The sequence below is a fragment of the Thermobia domestica genome, chromosome 10 (assembly GCF_964235325.1).
Source record: "Thermobia domestica chromosome 10, izTheDome1.hap1.1, whole genome shotgun sequence".
NCBI lineage: Eukaryota > Metazoa > Arthropoda > Insecta > Zygentoma > Lepismatidae > Thermobia > Thermobia domestica.
The window spans coordinates 268,682,550-268,705,139 of NC_137463.1; the positions used below are offsets into that span (position 1 = coordinate 268,682,550).

At 36.3% G+C, this 22,590-nt stretch overlaps 1 protein-coding gene across 1 annotated transcript in view; it reads left to right on the forward strand.

Annotated features, from left to right (window-relative positions):
• mats (MOB kinase activator-like 1) overlaps window positions 1-22,590 on the forward strand; it is a 29,276-nt gene that overhangs the window by 1,168 nt on the left and 5,518 nt on the right. Inside the window, exons 2-4 of the mRNA XM_081729569.1 lie at window positions 12,891-13,057; window positions 14,960-15,187; window positions 21,542-21,705. Of these exons, the coding sequence (XP_081585695.1) occupies window positions 12,891-13,057; window positions 14,960-15,187; window positions 21,542-21,705 (559 nt within the window). The remainder of the gene's footprint in view (window positions 1-12,890; window positions 13,058-14,959; window positions 15,188-21,541; window positions 21,706-22,590) is intronic.

A 22,590-nucleotide genomic window follows, 5' to 3' on the forward strand; every position in this document is an offset into this window, starting at 1 on the left:
ATAGTTTATTTTGAAGTGGGTAGTAACATTACACTCATGAACATGAAATACTGGTTTCGTACATTATGCAAATATTCTCAGTCAGTGGAATTTAATATCCTACACAATCCTTTTTGTACTCACTCGTTTTTACCGTAAAATTACCATATTCATGATGGACTGTTCTTAATCGCCGATTTATTAATTATATATTACTCTCCATGTGTGAAGTAATAGATTTCATTCTTGAGTTCCTGAATTTACACAACCGTATTCTCAGTGGGAATCTATTATATTTTACATGTATCCATCGCCGTTGAAAATGTGTACTCTGATGCAATGGTTCTCGATCGTGTGTTACGCAGTCCCATGGGATGTGCTCAGAAAGTTTAAGAATTTAAAAATCTAAAGTATTTAATAGTTAGTTAGAATCAGAGACCAGTCAACGTCGGCGGCAGCAACAAACTCAGAGCTATGCAAAGCCACTAGTGCATAAAAACACAAAGTATTACACTATTACAGGGCACAAAATTTGAAAGTCAGACGCACTAGGCAATCCAAAAATGATGGCCGCCAGTATCTCTCACGTACATATTATGAGAGGTTACCCCCTGGCCTTTGGTGTGACAAAGAAAGCTATTACATCCGGGCGAATTACAACGTTGAAGACTTCTCTTTCTATGTCCATTGTGAAGACTTCACATTCCGTGTTTTCTCTCATTCAATGACAATTATTTTCGTGCTAAACAAAAACTGCGCAGCTCTGTGAACTGCGGCAGAAACCATTCCTACTTAATACTGGTCGCCAGCTGTAAATTTCTAGTCGCTAATAGCGATCTGGCGACCGGAAATTTTGCGCCCTGCACTATTATGTTATTAAATAAAATGTCGCAGGGTCGTGGGCGTTTCAATAAAGTGTGTCGTTATAAACAAACAAACAAAAAGCTTGGACCTACTGTTCTAAGAGACTGAAATCCAGTGCTACTGCATGGTTTTTTTGGTGCATATAGCTTCATTCATGCTAGGGATGGCCAGAACCGGTTCCTGGTGGAACTGGTTTTCGGCTCTGAACGGAACTGGTTTTCGGCAGAACCTTCATTTCTGCTTTATTTGAAAGATAACAGACTGTAGATTTGGAAAATTTTAACATTAAATTCACTTTGATTATATTAATAGTTCGGCAAACAGAAATAATAATAATAATAATAATTATAAAATTTCGAGAAAATGTTTCTAGCCTGGTTATCCCGTTTCTCTGAACCCTCACACATTTCAACACAAACAACACGTATACTTAGTGATTACTTGAGACCTGTGTGAGTGAATCGAGCAATGATGTGCCAATACCTTGCTTGCATCAATGGCTGTAAAGTGTCATCAAACACTTTACAGATGACACGAAAAGCTGGCGCGTTGGCCTTGAAGGGTTAAACGACAATTACTAACCGAAGCATTCAAAAAATCACTAATTTTATTTTACAGTCTCTTAGAACATACCTTAAGGTTCAATTTTGAAAAAAGAGCGGCAAGGTAATTGGTCCGCTTCACAGCGATAATGCGCATTATGTAAAATTAAAAAAATTGCACAAAAAATTAACTATTTTGAAGTGCAAGGATGCATTTTTCACCCTTAATGTACAGCAATCTTGATTTTTTTTTTTTTTTTTTTTTTTAAATTAGCTCTACAGACTTACATAAACCTCGAGTAGAAATTTCCAAGTGATACATTGCTTAGATACTGAGATATGAATTTTTGTATTAAGCTCTACGAAATATTAGATGGCCTCGAGAACGACCGGGATGCCTGAAATTCTGAAACTTTGGTCTCGTATTTCTCACAAACTATTAGGATTTCGGAAGAAAAATTTTACAGGTTTTCACACCATAGTAGTGTTAACAAGTACACGAAGATTCATTAAAATCTGAATTGGTGGGTAACATGGCCTGAGTGATTTGACGTGGAATGAGCCAAAGTTGTTAATGAATTTGTTATCCATCAGTACATTGGAGAAAAGCTCTACAGTTGTTTCGATAGTTATGCGTGTTATGTTCTTTTCTGCGAGGATTCAATACTTTCGAAGCTGATTTGAATCCCACTGGGTGATTGTATTTTTTTTCTTATCTGCTATTCTTGCTGTACAATTTTTTATTATATGAATTTGCACAGGCATGAAATCTTTTCGGTATTTTCCAATGTAATTTCTACTCAGTGCAAAACACTTCTTACATCGATCCATATTTTCTAAACCTAAATAATAATAATAATAATAAAAATCCGGCGTTCCAGTTTTCAGGAAATCATTGTCACTACTAGAATGTAGTTTATTATTATTATAATTATTATTTGTTAAGCTTATGAACAAAAAACGTTGAAGGTACATTCGGTGCTGAGGCAACATTTTATTTCTTCGCAATTTGCTGTTACACCTATAAACTTTATGTTCTCTTAGTGCATCAGAACGAGTTCAGACAGCTTCCCACGGCGATCTAGCTTTTTATTTTCACGCAAAGCGTCTTAACTGTTCTCAATAGTATACCCCAATCACCGTGTCATCGTTTGATATAGAATCCATCATAAGAATGCCTCAGATTTCCGTAAAACACTGCCCCCCCTTTCCCTCCAACGGTTTCACACGAAACATTTTGGGGATGAAGTTTGTTTTCCATTGCTTTCAAAACTTTTTTTTTTTTTTTTTTTTTTTTTTTTTTGAAGTGGTGGATGCAAGTCATATCCTGAATTACGAATCTTTAGTAAAATCTACCTTTATCCTCTTTATAAAGATAAATGATGTGCTTACAAGCGAGCATTCCCTCATGTTTTCTTCCAGAGAAGTTTTCCGGGGAGAAACCAGATATTCAACTCAAGTTGGGCACTATTTGATATATATCTTAGCTCCAGCGCAGGACGATGTTTCAGTTCCGAGCTTGGGGATAAAGATGGGGGTTAGCAAGAAGTATACGTAGAAAGAACACTGCACTGGCTACTGACTTTGTTTAGTATTCAGACATTTAGGAACTAGGTTGTATATTTTCCTTATGCTTTGCCGTAGACCTGTATACTTAGCACTTCGTCAGAGGGTGCTGTAGCTTTTTATACGAAATGCCAATAGTCCCTATAATACACCAGAAGCCTTCCATTCTGGAATACATCATCATAGATAACATCAATATTTTCTGGCTCAACACTATTGAAGATGCACCGGAGCGAAGTTCATTATCAATGGACGTCTGACACTTTTAGAAATCTGCAACTCAATTTCTCACAGTACCGTTAATAGTAAGAAGATTTCTTACCGATTAATACATATCAAGGTAGATTGCTTAGGACATTTTCCGTTGTGTAGAGGTGTTCGATAACTGCTCTGTTCCTTCCCCGCTTCTGGTCATGCCTATTCAGAGGGCCGTTCTGTCGGTGGGTCCAGTGATGTAGGTGAGGGTTCCGTATCCGTTATGAGTAAATTATTTTGTGCTAACTTGGACTATCCATGTCAATTACAGTGATCTTTCACTAATTGTTTAAAACAAGGGACAGTAATAATAATAATAATGTTCACTTTATAATAATAATACAATATAGTACTTGGTAAGGAGCAGCTCAGTATTTGCATTTTCAGTTTTCCAAACTGGTATGTCTAAAGATAAGGAAGGTATATTCGTCCGTTCTTCCGTCTTACCTATATCAGCAAAATCTACAAGGTATATCAAGAAACTTCTTTTAAGTATGGACTCAGTGTCTTAATCTCCTCCCTTAAACTTCAATTGACAACGAAAAATGGTAGAAATTAACCATCTCCGGCTTCAACATTGATCACGACAGAACAAAAACTGTAATAGGAAAATAAGAACGGACCCAGCGTCCCAAGAATAGAATAGCGTTTGTCCTCGCTTTATCCCTCTATTCAGACTTACACTGATCGCAATGAAGAAGCAGAACAATAGATAGATAGAAGTAGTTTCTTTATATAGTTTCTTTACTGTAGGAATAGGATAGCTATTTCCTATTTTATCCATACAGAAAAACTGGAAGCTGTACAAATGTGTAGAATGCTTTCGTTTGAATTCATTGTCTGAAGAATGAATTCCATCTCCGACCTTATCGCTCTATTGCAACCGAAGTTATAGATCTACCTCTTTCGATTTTATTATTAAAACTCATAGTTTAAATGTTTACCGTTGTTCCACAATACGCCACGGAGCCGACTGGGTCATTGAAAGGAAAAGAAGTTGAACGGAGTAATAATTTAAGAGGAGTTATTGCATTCTGCCCAAGTTCGCTATTGCCATTTAAATCCATGGTAATCTATTTTCGCTCTAATTCTCTTATTATGTGAGATATCGTTGTGCTCTTTTTTTTTGTTAGATAGATTAAATTGTATGTAACAGTTGTCTGTAGTTCTTTCCTCCAATAAGCATGGTAAAATAACTTTAATTAATAAAAGTATTAATAAAATATCGAATTGACAGCTTGTCTAGCAATTACTCTTCAACAGAGAAACAAATTGTTGCGTAAAAGAAAAAGTAAAAACAGGGATTTGTAGATTGTACCTTTTGCTAAACGTTCCTGAAATCAAAATCTATTTTAAATGCATATTAGCAAAACTATTACGTAAAAAAGAAAATGGTACGTTAAAAAAAATCTAGCTAGCATAGGCGGCATTTGCTGCAAGCATAGACCCACCCACTTTCTGACGTCAGCGCGGAGTGATACTATTCCTTGCAGTCTGCCTCACTCAACTTCTTGGGGGCGCGAAATACGAGTTCACTTCGTTCGAAATCGGCTGCTTATGTCACGTTCGGGAATCCTTTCCTTTGTTGGTAGGTTTGTAATCTCCGAATTCCAGGGCGAACGCATAGTGTGTTCTTGTTTTGCTTCCGCACTGTGTTTGTGCAGCTTTGAAGAAAGTAATCGTTAGGAAAATGCCATCTCAGAAAAGGAAGAAGAGCGGCCTTTATCTTTCTGCAAGAAGGAAGAAAAATCGAGGCGAAAATTTAGCTGCCTGGAGGGAACGGACAAAGTTAAATGTCATTTGTAAATTTTGAAACTATTGACAAAATTTTCTTCTTAATTTTTCATTCATTACTTGGGTAGATTTTTAATTAAATTTTTAGATAAGTTGTTAGTTTAAGATTTTGATTTGTAATTTAGTGCACCGAATACCCTAAATGTTGATGGCTTTTCTATCAACTGTACGTCTTCAGCATAAAAAATCTGTGTTTCTTTTATCAAGTATATCACTGTTATGTTTATCACTCATCAGTAAAGACTATAAATATTTTGATACTTTGCCTATGCGAAAGAAGAAGTAAAGAGCTTGAAAGCAAATTGTAAAGTAGGCGAGGGTGGTCGCATAATTCACAATCAGTAGCGTACCGTACGTAGGAATTTATTTCGGGGGGTCCAAACTCCAAATGAAAAAAATGAAATCTCTGAGTTTTACGTCCCACGGTTATGCCTGTTAGGCTAAAGGAGACGGTGATAATGAGTAATGAATGAAATGGTGGAATGAAGAAAGTGGGAGGAAACGGGAGAACCCCGAGAAAACCCACGCACACGGTGTTTGTCCACCACAAAGTTCACTTGGCGGGGCTGGGATAGATCCCGGGACCCCAAGCACCAGAGGTGAACGCTCTACCACTGAGCCACCGTAGTCCAAGTAAGGGTATTGTATATCAAAATTCCTAAAATTGCTCCTAAACTTAGGCTAAATTTATACAAAAGTCGAAATTTCGGGGGGATCCGGACCCCGAGGACCCACCCCCTGCGTACGTCTCTGTTCACAATCCTTATCAGAAGGGCATTCTCGTTTTATAAATATTCTCGGTTCTGTGGCAAAGTAGCGACCGAAATCACTGAGGGAAAATCAAAGGAAATACACTTTACTGACTAGAAAATCAGGTGGTCTAAAGAAGGTTACGAGAAATTCAGAAAGCTGGAGTCATTATCCTTTCTAGGACCTCACAAATAGGCTATAATTTTGAGTACATTTTGTTGGTGTGCTGCAGATACATTCTTGGTATTGTCTCACCTATTTCTGCTATTTGACTTCGGTTTCTCTTCCCGAACATAATTTCAGAAACCGGGCTAGTATTTAGTCAACGGACATTGCTAATATTAAATATAAGTTGCGGTACCATGCCAATGATAATAGAGTTACCCTGGCAATAAATACTAAGATTTTTTTTTTTTTTTTTTTTTTTTTTGCGAATACCACGCATCTAACATTACACGTGCCTGCAGCTATTTATTTCTTTTCTTTTCTTTCTTTCTTTCTTTCTTTTCTTTTCTTTTTTTTTTGTTTGTTTTTGGTGAATGTCTCACTTTACTTGTACGTATCGTAAGGTGAGGTTACTAGCGCAAAAAAAAAAAAAAAAAAGTTTTGCACTTGAAGTGATGTAGAAAGAAAACGGAACTTAAAAAATGAAGACAACTAACGATGTACATTATATGATGGTGAGTGTTCTGCCCGAAAGTAGGTCTTTAACCCGAATATCTTTGGCAAGGTAAGCCCATGGTGGTTTGCCATTATCTTCTATGGGATTATGATGACGTCTATGAGATGCGACGAGCGTAACCACTCATTCCACCAGGGTCACTGTATAGTATGTAATTGACTTGTATTTTGCATATTTTTAGTGTTATATATTTTACTATGAAATATGCTAATATAAGGCAGAGGTAATATTATCAATGATTATAATTCTGCTAGAGTAAAGCAGAAATATCAGGGCAGCAATAGTCCCTATTGGCGAAACTTTCCATTTCTCTCTGAAAAACCATATTTGCCCATCTCCAGTTAATGATGATAAGTAATCATATTCCATATAATACAATTTTCACAAATGAGAATGAAAGTTCAATTAGCTACAAATCATAATAGACCAAAATTGTAATAATGGGTATAATGATAAATAACAAAGTATGGAGATTAGAAGTTTGCCCCAGAAACTCCCTGATTTGACATCCGTTTCACCGTTCCAGGTTTCTAGGGGCGGCCACTGATTTATCAATGAAGACTGTAATACTTAGGGATGGGCACGAGCGAGTTTTCTTTGAAACTCGACTCAACTTGAAACAGATATCTTTGAGCTCGACTCGAAAACTCGGCTCGAATTTGGGTCAAGTTTCGAGTCGAGTCGAGCCAATTTGAGCTAAACCCTGTGTAGTTCCAAGTACTCTCTTCAAATATCCTACATAGACAGTATAATTATCAATGATGATGATGATGATTATACTACTACTACTACTACTACTAATTATTATTATTATTATTATTATTATTATTATTATTATTATTATTATTATTATTATAACACTGTGTATAAGCATGAAAGGTCGGCGGTTTGGACTGAAATACTTAAAACTAGTTGACTATCGATCTCGGTCTTCGTGGAATCTTCAGGAGGCAAGGACATCGGTCACGAGGTTCTGGGTTTGAGTTCCGGAGGAACAAGTATTCGGGCTTGAGCCAAAAATTGTTAAAACTCATAGAGCGTCGGCCAAACATGTTCATAGCTGCTCGGCCCGAGTTTAGGGTTGTCAACGGCTTGGTGATTAGCATTAGATTTTTTGAAAAAGAAATCATGCAATTTGGGTGGACTTCAGCCTGAAAGTCTCAAACTCCGTAAATCTTCCACTAATTACGGTTGAGATGATATTCTTGGGTATAAGGAATAACCCAGGCAAATCAGTTCACGGGGATTTTTTTCTGTTCCTGGGTTGGCATTTGTGTGGGGCTGAACTATTAGAATGTAGTCCCTGTGCCGGTACCAGAAAATACATAATTTTCTTCACAAATATTGGTAATTCATACTTAGTATCGATACCAGTACCCTCGTTCTAATATCAATATTTGTAAACTGTATGCACTTTTGTGTAGAAAGTAAAATGTATAAATTCTGAAGGGAAAACATTGCACAGAAACGTTATATTCGTATGTTAACGTACTTTTTTGTATGTTGTGGAAAGTGACCCCAACTATGGGGTTACTTTTCACCAAAGTTTATATTTCAGTAACTATGGTTATACTGAATGTTTACTAATGAACTTATACGAATGTTTTCCACACATATCTAGCTATAATATGTTTAAAATACAGTGTTCTAAATCATTACGTTTCTAAGTTACCTGCAAAAGAGAGAGGGGATGGGAAAAGAAACAGAATCGAAACGTAAGTTATTCAGTGTGTGGATAATATGTAAATATAACCAATTTGAGCATGTGTCTTTTTTTTTCATCTTGTTGTTTACTATGTAGTCATTTAAGGGAAATAATGGACCCAATACAAAGTGTCTGTTTCTGTGATATGAGACTTTTTATTGTATGCAAGTTCAGTATATAAGCACTTTATTTAAAAATATACATATTTACTTACCTAATTTAGTTTTGATTTTCAGAAGACGACTATATGTACAGTGGCGTCACTAGGCCTTATTTGGGGGGTTAAAGCCCGGAAATTTCTTCCAAGCTCCCCTCCCAAATCTCACACTGAAAATACGTTATATACTGAGAAATTTATTTCAAAAGTAAGGTTCTAACACGCCATCAGTAGACTCATGATATATTGGGTTGTCTTCTTTTAGCTTCAACAAACAGCAACGCGTTCTTTATAGAGTTCTCAATGTGAAGTTCAGTCTTCGGCGAGCGACTACAGATACTTGTTGATGTGTTAGATTTAGCTGAGAAAAGCAATAGCTATTATGATTATGACGTAATCAGTGGTGTATTTAGGGGGACTCCCGGCCTTAACCTCCCCCCACGTAATCTTACTATAATAAAATAACTGCAATATCTTGCAGAATTTTCACATTTCCAGGCAAAGCTCCCCCACCCGAAAGTTAGGAAAGCCCCTTCCAAACAAAATCGTAAATACGCCACTGGACGTAATTATGCTTTTCTATCGTATTTCTCACTTGGAAATACTATGTGAACTGAACTTCTCATTCCTTTACTTCTTAGTTTCCGCAAGGTGAGGTCTCAACTATAAACTATCTCATGCGGTAAATTTTAGATGGATAACTTTTAAGAAATTTTATATGTTACTTATTATTGCCTATTTTTATCTTATTGTATTACTATTTCAGGCAGGTCAGAAGTCGAATATAAAAGTAAGATTGCTGAGAAAGAAGTTTTTCATGAAGTATTTTTAAGAACTGAATGAATCGATGAAGTACAAGAATGTGCATTTCCGCAACGATAAAAGTGAAACAAATAAACATGACTATGATAACAAAAATATGAAAGCGTAGGGCAGCAACAATATTCTCCCCCCCCATTCCCTCGCCCAAAAGCGAATTTCATTGTGTCCTTGATTGAAGATGATTCTAAAATACTAAACGGAGTTTTTGGGTTGTTGGGGAATATGCCCCCCTAAAGATCTTCAGCCCCCCAATAAAAATATTTTAGTGACGCCACTGTATTAGAATTTTTGGCGTGTGAAGTATTGTGATATACGTTTCTGAAATTGCATAGGGCATATGCTTTCTTACAATGGGAGACTAAATGCAAATCTTTAGGAAACGTAACACAGCAGTTCTCATTACGAAGTCCCTTCATCTTTTTGACAACTGAAAGGTCTCCTCCACAGCTGGAAACCGTGTCAATGAACTGTGGAGTGCGGGAATAATTTTACTTTCTGTCCGGCGGGTATCAAAAGTCTGCGCGCGTTTGTAAGAAGAACCTGTGTTCACACGTTGTGAGTGTGTGTGTGTATTTGTGTGTGTGTGTGGTATGTCGCTTATTCATATCTCTAGCGCTGTTGCAGAGTACAGGGTAGTTTCGAAGTCGACTACAATGGAACTTCATTGCCATTCAAGCATCGCGGAAGTATTGCAGTAAAGTGTCCCAGAAGTATAGGATTCATCGTTTATGCTGAGATCAGTGTCTGTAGGGATGTCAGGAAGGTTCACTATGATTGTTTTCAAGCATTGAAAAGTTTTAAAGAAAGCTTATAACCGAAATTTACACGTTTTATTGATGAGAACTATTTTGGGCGGAATTTCAAGGTTACCATATCTGATATGAAAGAATTGTCTAAAGGAAAAAAATAATTCAACAAGAAAGTTAACGTTCTGTACGAATTCTGCAAGAAGAACAGTAAGAAATTTGTAGTATCTTTTGTGTGAATACGTCACCTATGAGAATGTGGTAGAATTTTCCTAACAAATGACAAAACAAGAGGAAAATGTTTAAGTACCGATAACGATATTTAATGCAAAGTGGAAACACTACAGGACGAGTTCGACTGACAGACGAATGGCCACACCTATATTACCCTTCTCCCCGCTCCCAGAACACTGAAATCTGACATGCTCGAGAAGTAGTGAGGGCTCTTAAGTTGTCAATTAATAGCACTGATAGAATTAGAAATTATTTAAATCTAGACGTATAGTGGATTTCTAAGAAATTGATTATTACCATAATTGCTATTGCTATTATTATTATTATTATTATTATTATTATTATTTTAATATTCGCCCTTGCACTGTTTTATTTGAGGCAAGAGGGCTACAGAAAGGAACATTTCGTTGTAGTCGTCTTCCTCTTTTTAAGTAAATCGCTACTTAGTTTACACTTGAAAGATGGGTTGTGGTTCGACCGAGAATTAAACACGGGACCCCTTGATTAAAAGGTGAAAAGTAGATAAATGTAATGCGGATGGTTTGATGTGTGGAAACGTCACCATGAAGTTCACACGATTTAAAACATTTTTCGTTCTTTTTTTTTTTAAACCAGTTTTTTTTTTTTTTTTTTTTTTTAAATCACGAGTTGACGCAATCAAACCCAAAACACTGCAGACCATGGTTTAAATCTCCTTGGTTTAAACCAGCCAACCTTGTAGGACAGACATTATTTTTAATTCTTAAATCGGAACTTTTACCTCATGTACAGATGGTGATCAGAAAAATAGAAACACCTGTAGTTGGCAACACGTCAGATGTATGGGTTGGCAGTGGTGTCGTGGCGCCCGCAGCGCCGGACCGCTGGTGGTGGTGTGTTAGGTCGGTCCCCATACTACGTCAAGCGCAGTGGAACAGCAGTGTCCAGTGGCTGCAGCAGACGGAGGTAGTGTAAAATGGGAGACCTCTCAGATTTTCAAAGAGGGCAAATTGTTGGTGCGCGGTTATGTGGAGTGAGTGTGACGGCAGTGGCTACTGTGTTAGGTGTGTCGCGTGGGACAGTGTCGAAGGTGATGACGGCCTACACAACACACGGGAAAACCACATCGGGAAAGCGGAACAGTGGGCGGAAGAAAATCATGAGTGACAGGTCACGCCTGTATTAAAGCGCATTGTTACGCAAAACCGTCGTGCCACTGCGGAGCAAGTGACGGAGCCTCTCAATCAGCATCTCCCCCACCCTATTTCGACAATCACAGTCCGCCGCGAATTACATGACATGAACTTACGGTGTCGTGTTGCACGGGCCAAACCGCTCATCAGGAACTATAACGCTTTCGCACGCCGCAAATGGTGCCCCGACCATGCAACTTGGACCGTTGAGGACTGGAAACGTGTGATATTGTCGGATGAGTCATCCTTCACCATATTCCCAACCACGGGTCGTGTTTATGTGTGGAGAACGCCCAAAGAAGCTTATGATCTGCAGTGTCTCCGCCCAACTGTGAAACATGGCGGCGGCTCCGTGATGCTGTGGGCCGCAATATCACGGCTTTCATTACACACTTAGCGAACGAATCACTGCCAACAGTTAGGTCGCAATTTTAGGAGACCACTTGCATCCTATGGTCCGGATGTTGTTCCCGGACAATGACGCCATCTTCCAGGATGATAATGCACCCATTCACACAGCTGGCGTTGTTACAGCGTGATTTGAGGAACATCGGGATGAAGTTCAACACCTCCCCTGGCCTGCCCAGTCCCCAGATTTCAACATAATTGAACATCTGTGGTCCGTCTTGGAAACACGACTCCGACGATGATTTCCACCTCCATCCTCTCTCACAGAACTGGCCGATGCCCTGCACGAGGAATGGTGTAAAATACCACTTGCTACCATTCACGACCTCTATGCCTCCATCCCACGTCGTATCAAGGCTGTTCTGAAGGCGAAAGGTTACCCGACACCATATTAATCTGGTAAGTTGCAATTTCGTTCAGGTGTTTCCATTTTTCTGATCACCATCTGTATGTGAAAATACTTCCCGCATATTAAATTCGGTGTTTGTGTTGACATCTTTTAGTTTTTTAATGATATCAGAGATGCCTTTTACAGATGTACTATCCTTGTTTCTTTGTAGTTATCAGTAGATCCAGTAGGTGCCGCGGTGGCTCAGTGGCGTTCACCTCTGGTGCATGGGGTCTTTGGTTCGATCCTAGCTCGCACCAAGGGAGCCTTGTGGTGAACAAACACCATGTATGTGGTTTTTATCGGGGTTCTCCCGTTTCCTCCCACTTTCTTCATTCCACCATTTAATTCATTTGTTGTCAATAATCGTCGTCTCCTTTAGCCTAGCCAGCATAAACGTAGGACGTAAAGCTGAAAGATTTTATTTCCTTAGATGCAGTAAGTAAGTTCCCTTGAACATAGTGGATGCTTTACGATTATAACCTGTGAAGTGTGTAACGCACTGCAGGAATTTGTATAAATATATTAGCAATTTGATCTATTCAACTTGAATGTGCCCAGTCTAATCAGCTTGGATGTGCGTCTTTTATTGTTTATAATATTGTCAGTAGGTAGAACATTTTTCTTGAATACTCGTCACTAATCTGTAATAGAGAAGCTCATGAGAGGTAGTCGAAATCATCCAGAACTGTTTAAAATACTGGACACAAACAATAGTACAGTACAATACAGTACGTAGTTTAGTAAAATACGTTACATTTTTCTTTTTTCCGATGTTTTATAACTGTTGAAGCAAATTAAAGGGTATTTTGTGTTGCTTTTGCAGTGGGAATCGATCTTCAAAAACCTTCAAACCAAAGAAAAATATTCCTGAAGGAACTCATCAGTATGATCTAATGAAGCATGCTGCAGCTACCCTTGGCTCTGGCAACTTGAGATTGGCTGTGATGCTACCGGAAGGAGAAGACCTCAACGAATGGGTTGCAGTCAACAGTAAGTCATCAGTGATTGGTTAATGTAGAGTACAAGAAATAAATTATTGAATTTGGTCAGAGGTGTAAGGGAGAGCTAGTGTGGGAACTTTACCGTCTGAATATCCTGTGTTTAATTGGTATATTACATTCACATTGATTCAGAATTCTTACGAGTATCACAAACTTCTAAATGGAACTGAATTCATGTCTAAAGTTTAAATCCGTCCTTTCCTTTAAAATTGAAACCTAGAATTCATGATGCACATAGAGTACAGAGCGAAAGAAGTTGTTCCCAGAAATTTTCCTCTGATTAACTTGATGTGATATCACTATTTGTTATTTGTCGGCTTTTGTCAGTTTCTTACATGTATTTTTTCAATTTAGAAACGTAGATACGTCGTATAATGATCTCTCATTCAAGAAGAAGAAGAAAACAGCTAAATTAAAATTCGGACTTACAGAGGATGTGGCGTAGGAAAATAAGTTGCTTCTTTATTTATCATATACTATTAGATATTTAAATACTAAAAACATGGAAAATTGGCACTTATAATTAAAAAAAAAGATAACTGGCAAACTATAGCTCTTAAAGATAAACTTCCAATGGTATACAAAATTGAAATTAAGTTACACATAGTTTTCAAATAACTTAGAAACATACTAGAGAGCATCTTTTCCAAACGCTCTTTTTTTTTCCGACTGATATCTAAGCTTGCAAGAGCATGTGAATTAGGTATATTTGGTACATTTTCACATTTCAGTATTTGTCCAATTATGCAAGTCGTTATTAGCAATAAATCATTAAAATTTCTTGTGATGCTGGAGCTTCACCTTGACAGAAGATAGTTTCTCTAATTTTTAAATTTCTTGAAAATGACAGAAGCTTTCATTGAAACAACATTCGATATAGTTACTCTAATGAAGTCTTGAATTTGAAGAAAATTCCAAGAATAGACAATATTCTGCATTTAAGCAATAATGCAGGATATTCGAGAAGTCCCCGTACTTGTAAATTGAGTATCACAGAGGTTAATGTAATTTTGGTTTTGGTATTGGTAACTGCTTTCATGCTCCTAGACAGTACTGTCTGTATTCGTGCGTTGAAGGTCATACGTTGCATTTCAGTTGTGAAGTAATGGTTGATGTGAGTGGATGTATTTAAACAAATGAGGAAGGGTTAGTGGCGCGCGCGTGTGTGTGTACGGGCAAACAATGACACAGGTAATGAATGTGCTTACAAAGGTTACTTTGGCAAGGACCCACCTCTAAAGCAACCTTGCTTGGTTGGGATAAACGTGCGTTTCCTTCATGATGTGTCAAAAGACAGACTGTGCAGACTGTTTTCTTCATTAGTTTGTTCTCTTTAGATATTTTAAGGAGAACACTATAAAATTTGGAAAACAGTCGGACTTAAAGCTTTTGTATGTAACTATCGTGAATCTGCTATTATAATAATAATAATAATAATAATAATAATAATAATAATAATAATAATAATAATAATAATAATAATAAAGCATTTCAAGTTACGAGATTAAACCATCAGTAATACAGGGTGGATATAAAGTCTCTCTCTATAACAAACATTAATAAGAAGAAAACTAAGAATGATAGAAGCATACAGTTTGCGGCAAATAATAGCAAAACTCAAAAAGTTTTCTCTACCTGATTTAGACATGGTGGTTGTATTTTCACCATTTTCTAATAAATAATTGATTTGTTGTTCCTGCTTCGAGATTTCTTTGTTGTAACCACATACTTTAAACTTAAAGCATTAATACCGATCAATAAATGGCAGTTTTTGCTTTCAGAACGACATTAACTGAGGAATGATGATGATTTTCAACTGCTAGCATTAAATAATAGAGATGGATTTAGTCCATAAATTTGCTGAAGTAATAAATTACTTTCTCTTTATTAGCTGTTGACTTCTTCAACCAAATCAACATGTTGTATGGCACTATAACAGAATTTTGCACTGAGGAGAGCTGCTCAATAATGTCAGCAGGACCAAAATATGAATACCATTGGGCGGATGGACACACGGTGAAGAAGCCGATTAAATGTTCAGCACCTAAGTACATAGATTATCTAATGACTTGGGTGCAAGATCAACTAGATGACGAAACGCTTTTCCCCTCGAAAATAGGTAAGGAACAATCACGTATTCTATTATGTCATTCTATACTAAGTCAGGAGAATGTGTGACCAAACAGTGATCTTACCTTTGTTACTAGTGGTCTATTCGGAGTGAAGTTTAGGTACAATAATCAGTCATGAAGTTAAAAAGTTAACGCTTAAAATATATAAGACATGTCACGTAACTTAGTAAATTAAAGCCAGTGCATTAACATTAGCAGTATTCTTTTATTAATAACAGGCCCAAATATGTTTCTTTCTTTCACTACATGGCAGGGTTGGCCGGTTTAAACCAAAAACGAAAACTGTTCGTAAAATCTTGATGAACACACATTTGTGGGTTATCACGTTTTACTCCCGTATAATATTCGTATTATATTCAGACCTGTTCCTATTGTGATTTTTTTATAGTTCTTACTGTTATGGAACTGCAATCAAAGAAAAATTCTAGATATTGTTTCGTTTTAATAATGTTTAATTTACTATTGATAAAATACATTGAAATGCCGTACTTTTTGGAGGGTGGGGGTCATACAAACTCGACGAGAGGTATTTATTGAAATTAGAAGTATCTTTGGTATCTATTTATGTATAAATGAGTCGGAGCCAAAGTGGAGTCAAATAATTCGTATCTTTATTCACTTTTCTTACCGATATGCAAATTAAGTCGTGTTATTTCTTAAACTTGGACTAATAAAAGTCATAGTGAACTAACTTGGACTGAATTAGTTCTTCTGTACTCTGCAGTATTTTGAAATTGTCCATATGTAATTCTGTATAATGGTTTCACTTGTGCAATTGTTTATCTTTTTGTCCTTTTGTAATGACTCTTGACAATTAGACAACTATATTAACAAGTATGTAAAGATAAGTACAATGTATTTTTATGAGGAGTCCTTCATGAGTGAGTCGGTAAACGTATCGCATTTGTGGCCAATTAGTCCCAGTTTCGAGTGCAAATAGAGGACAATTTCTTTCGGATATAAGTCGAGAAACGGTTTGGATTCCGCTTTAAGCTTATGTGACGCCTTTCAGCATAATGAGTTGAGTTGATTTTGCGTTTAACGTCCCTTTTCAGCAGCGAGGCTATATGAGACGTGGACCTACTGATTAACGTGGAATCCGAACCACATGAGCTCCCGCCGGGAATCGAACCCGGGTCTCCCGCGCCAAAGGCGCGTACGCTAACCGCTTAGCCACAGAGGAGCTCTGCCTTTCAGCATAACCCGGTTGTTGCATAATAACACCAAGGCGAAACACAGTTATTTCTGTCCATATGTGATATAAATACATAGAGCAAATTATTTAAATAAAAAAAAAACTGGTTTAAACAAAACAAAAAAAAAACGTTTTTCTTTTTTCCTTTTTTTTTCAATAAAAAACATGGTTTTTGCCAACACTGCTACACGGTCATTACTTGGCAATAGGATGTTTCAGTCTTGTACAGTATACACATTTGAACGAAACATTCGATGAATTTCCTCCTGAATATAAGGTCAGCGTACGCAGTTTTGGCACTGTAGACCAGATTAAATTCCTAGTGTTCACCACTGGTGTTTGGGGTCTCGGGTTCAAACCCTGCTCCTGCCAAATGAACTTTGTGGTGGGCAAACACCGTGTGCGTTGGTTTTCTCGGGGTTCTCCCATTTCCTCCCACTTTCTTCATCCCACCATTTCATTCATCTCTCATCATCAGCGTCTCCTTTAGCCTAATCGGCATAATCGTGGGACGTAAAATCAAAAATTTCATTTAAATTCCTGGTGCGAGCTCATGTGTTTCGGATCTGACTTTAAACTGTAAGTCCATGTCTCATATAGCCTCAACCAGAAAAACAAGTCACTGAACTAAGCAACATTTTTATTTTAAAATAAACGTTGCTTTGTTTTTCTAGGTTAAGTTTTTAAAGCTGGTTATACATCATCAAATATTGTATCAAATGTTTAAGTAAAATGGAATTTGAACGTGTACGATACCAAGTTGTAAGCAACTTTTGGGTTGGTTATAACATTTGATACAACTGTTCTAAAGTAAAACATGTTTTATCCAACATGGCACCCAATAAAACAAACAAAAATCACTGTGCGGTGGCGCTAAACGTGTACACGGGAAGCAATTGAAATTCTTATTGATGCTTACAAGTAGCAATCCTGTTTTGTGTAACTATAAGCTTAAAAGAATATCATAATAAATACAAACATAAAGAAGCCTTGGAAAAAATTGTGGCTGAAGTTAGGCTGACAAGGCCAGAGATGTACGATTTAAACAGATTACTTTTAAATAACTGCCTCAAGCGAGTACCATGTTTCACACTCCGCCTACCAGCAAATGTAACATTTGAATGAAGAAATGTAAACAAATAAGCAACAAAATCAAAAATTTGTATTTGATCGTTTATAGTACGTTTAGCAGTTTTAGCCAACTTATTTGGCCAAATGACTAACAAAGTTAAGTTTGATACAACATTCGATGGAAAACTATGAATCGGGTTGTAAACGCTCATTTTTGAAACGAGCTTAGTTCAGCTTAAACTCACAAGGTAAAAAGTGATTAACTCAAGCTCCAACTCACGGTTTTTAAAAGGGGCGCGCTCAACTCACGCTAAATTTTTATTTGAGCTAGCTCAATATGACGCTCAACATAAGGAAACTTACAAATAAAACTGTCTGATGATTTAATAACTAAAAATATTTATAGTGCTGCATATTGAGAACGATTCAGCATACAAATGGATATTTTACGGTAATATACTGGTATATTACTTTACAAAGAAAGCATAATAAGTAAGAAAGAATGTTTAAGAAACTAACTTACATAAGCGACGAATAGCAGCAAAGTAGAAATAAAATAGATTATATAAACCTAACTACCATATATGATTCAATAAAGGAAGCACCCCACACATGATGTGTATGCCGACACTAAATATGCATTTGTTTAAAGTATTGTCTCTGTGACTTTGAATAGTGCCCGCCGCTGCACATTCGGGGCCCTTCCATTGCGTAACAGTCCTCTCAACTTTATTATTCACTTTCAAAATTTTCTCGCAGACACCTTCCAATATTAACTGTCTACTTTGCAGAATCTTTGTTTCTACGTTACTTTTTCGGCACCCTCTGCAATGAGTTAACTAAAGTTACTCTATGATTTCGGTATTAGCGTAATATCACGAACAAATGTTCAAGAACTTTAGTTCGTATTGTAAATAAAGTTCCAAAAGAATAGTATATACTAGACTCTCTAATCTTACCTTTCCTTACCAACAGGAGTGAAGATAATTGGGAGAGTCTGACATTTAGTTTAACACATACAACACTATACTTTATTAAAACTAAAAATACATATATTATCATAAAAAAATTAGAAAAACTTAGGCCTTGAGTTTGTACGTAGAGTATGAAAAATGTCTTCCGCAATAAAGATGCTCGACAGCGGATGCTTTGTCATGCAACCGCTTTACAAGCAACAGTTAAAGGATGTCACAATAGTACTGTATGTGTTTATCCACAGTTACAGTATAAACAAATATAATCGTTGACAGATTATTGCGATGTCATGCAGCAGAGTAGAGGTGAGGCGGGACTATTTAGGGCCAGATAAGCGAGAGTCTAAGTGTAATACATTTTATGGGTTTTAAATAATTCTGTTATTAACATTAAACACCCATCTAATCTCAAAATATCGCTGAACTAACCTATTAGGGTTATCAAGTGGAGAAAACGTTACAAAGAAAAATGTTTTTTTTTTTTAAAAAAAAAAAGCAGCAATGAAACCTTTTTCTAACAATTGTAAACAAATTTTCTGGAACATTACTCGTTCTTTATTTATTCGTTTGTGGTATCGTATATTATTTTTCGATGCAGAAAAGTTTCCAAAAGAATTATTACTTCTGAAAATCTTTAAAATCTCATTATCCGTACCAATCTGAACTCATTTTTCAAAAACATGATTTCAATATGTTTCTCATGGTTTATTTCTGTTAAATGACTATACTACTCACGTTTAGAAAATTATCTCGAAAAAGTATTATGAACTGCTTCATAAGAAAGAAAGGAAAAGCATTTGTTTAATTTAAAAAAAAAAAAAAAAAAAAACTGTTTCATTGTCAGATTAGTTCTACCCCTTCCTAATTATCACCACCATGAGACGCTTATAGATGGGTTAGAGAAAAATTATAACCTCTTCAAAGTAATTATGAGAATCCTTATAGTACAATCTTAGTTTTAAATAATGCCACAGCTTTCATTGGAAGTTCCAATACTTCTATCAATAAGAGGAATTAAATACAAATGTGTTAACAAATCATCAATATTCAAGCGTTAAAAGCAGTTCGTACCATATGTACTGCAAGTTACTTAACATTATCAATTAATGCAGTGGTTCGCAACCATTTTTGAGAGATGGCACACTTCACTGACCATCCATGACTTTATGATACACTTGGTCGATTTTTATTATTAATATAAATTATAAAAGTGTAAGACTATAAAGTAGTGAGTCTATGTAATATTGAGCATTGTCTGCCACTGGATGCGTTAACTGGTACAACCTGTCTCAAAATTAATTTTAAACTAATACACAATAACACACTGAGCAAAGCTATATCATATTATCACATTTTTTTTAACATATTATCACATAGCCTTGCTCAGTGTGTTATTGTACAGTACAAAATGGAAACAAGGCGTGATGGAATAGTTATTAATTTTAACTAATTATTAAATGCTTCATGGTTTTTATACACTAAAATTTCGCGAGATACTCCGTTCGACTGTGCGACATACTGGTTTTGAACCACTGGAACTAACGTATGCAACGGGAGGTACTGTTTAAGTAAGTAAGTATACCTTCCTGAGCATGGACTTTGCGGAATTGATTTTTAAGCACAATATATCTTATATAGCTCTTTAATTGAAAAAAAAGAATGAACTTACATATGGCCGATTACAATATTTTGTGGAAATAATAATAATCGGAATTGAGCGTCGTTTTCTCTCAAACTCACCTATATTTCGAGTTAAACTCAACTCAAAGCTCACATTTTCAAAACATGATAACCTCACGAAAAACGAGCTAGCTCAAATGAGCGCGCTTATTTACAACCTTGAGTATGACCTGTATAAGAGGCTTTAGATAGCAAAGCTAATATGAACCAGTTACTCGTATAGCCTGAGTGCTAAAAAGTATGTTAAACTTCAAAACAACAAGCATGAGCTCAAAGAAACATTTGTTGAATCATCTGTTATTAACTCATACATTTAGTATCTTCCCAAAAGTTCAGTTTATCATTTGTATCCTTGTTGGTGTTTCTTGTTCTCGTATTGTAATTTCACTAAAAGATTAAGTACAATCTTGTATCCCAGAAAAATGTTATATTAAATGATTTCAACAACCCTCTCTGGGTATATCAATAACTCTTCTCACACTGTTATGCTTACTGTACAGTAAAACCTGTCTTCAACCGACTCTTTATTAAACGGAAATATTTCATGGTTCCGTTGAATTTACTGGCGAAAATCATGTTAAATTCCCTTCATTATACGGAAACTGTGTTACGTGAACAATGGCAATCAAGATAAGGCCCTTAACGGAAAATTTCAAGTTTCGGAGTGCAGCATTTTGATTTTAGACATCGTATGAGAGGCTAGATATATTTTTAGCAAAACACAGTGGTATGCAAACCGAAGCAGACACGATGGATATACGTGTTTTAATTGAGAATTATATGGAAAGTCTTAAAGAAAAAGAGGAGATGGAGACAGAAGCGGAATAAGGCATTGAGTTGGAAGGGGAGTGTAGACTAAACACTTATCCAGATTCTGTCAAAAGTTTAAAGGTACTGCAACATTTGCCTTGCGTCGAAATGATACTGATATGTTTAGTATGGTTTCTCAGGCTAAAGTCTCTGTGGAAAGTTAAACAGACAAGCAGCGGCGTGTATAGGAAACTCTCCTTGACTATTAGAAAAATTAAATTATCATGTATACAGTATTTTTCTGTTCATTGTAAGTTTTACGTGTATTAATTCATAACAGAAATAAATACTATAAATTGATTAAGGTACGTACAGCATCTTATTTTATCTCAGTACGTCCATTATATGCATGCTTTTTTGCTTAGATGTATCTTCGTTAACCGAAAGCCTCTCTTTAACGGAACTTTTGCGGGTCCCATTCGATTCCGCTAAAGACAGGTTTTACTGTATTAACAAACATTGAAATTTTGTGACTGGCTGGTTTGAAACTATAAGAAAGGAGGCTCGTTCGTTCCTATTAGTATTATTGGAACAGTTTAATTAAAATGCTTTATAAATGTTACAATGATCTTATTTTACGAGAGAATGATTTAACATGTTATTTGTTTCAGGTGTACCGTTTCCTAAGAACTTCCTCTCCATAGCGAAAACAATTCTGAAGCGATTATTCAGAGTTTATGCTCACACTTACCATCAGCACTTTTCAGAGGTGGTTCAGTTGGGAGAAGAAGCCCATCTAAACACTTCATTCAAACATTTCATATTTTTCGTTCAGGTGGGTCAGTTTGTCATTCAATTTCATTGATCATTGAAAGTAATATACTTGCAACTCGTACATGCAATTATAAAATTAAGATTTATATACTTTTACTTAATTTTTGAAAGAATGTTCTCTAGATCCATCATTTTTCTAGTTTTCAAGGCAATATAATAATTGTTCAAAATGAATAGGTACATAATGATCTTGTGTTATATTTGATGACAAGCTTACTTTCAGTGAACAAATTGGTACTATTACTATATACAGTAAAACTTCTATATAGTGGACAGTAACGAGGAACGTAAAACTGTCCGGTATTCGGAAAGAGCTTAGGATGCAACACACGAAAAATTATACTGCAATCTATTCAAAGATTTGGGCTCGCTCAGTGGTTTGAATTTCTGTGACATCTTGGCATATACACTTAACACTGATTTCAGAAGGCACAAACAACGCTTTTTCCATTCGTTTATACTGTATTTTACTCGATGCCTGTGTCTTGCAAATGGATCACTTGTAGCCAGACGAAGATAAAATACAAGGGAAGTCATTCCATTGTTCAACCAATGCTGAAAATTCCTACTAAACAATACGCACTTTAAAGAAAAACAATGAAATACAAAAGAAATACAGTACCTTACTCAACAGTGCGCAGTAATGTTAGAAATCCTGCCGGTTATTATTTGAAATTCCAGAAAATAGAGTTTTATTCTTGGCTGTACCTTATTTGGAAGTTCTACATAGACACTGGGGAATAGTTTTCAGTGTCCGCGTCCGTTGTTGAGAATGTCTGCTATTCAGAAATAACTTTTGAATTGTATCGAATAATATTGTGCCGGGGAATTAAAACGTGGTCGTTATTTAGAGGTGTCCATTAGGAGAAGTTTTCAGTATATGCGA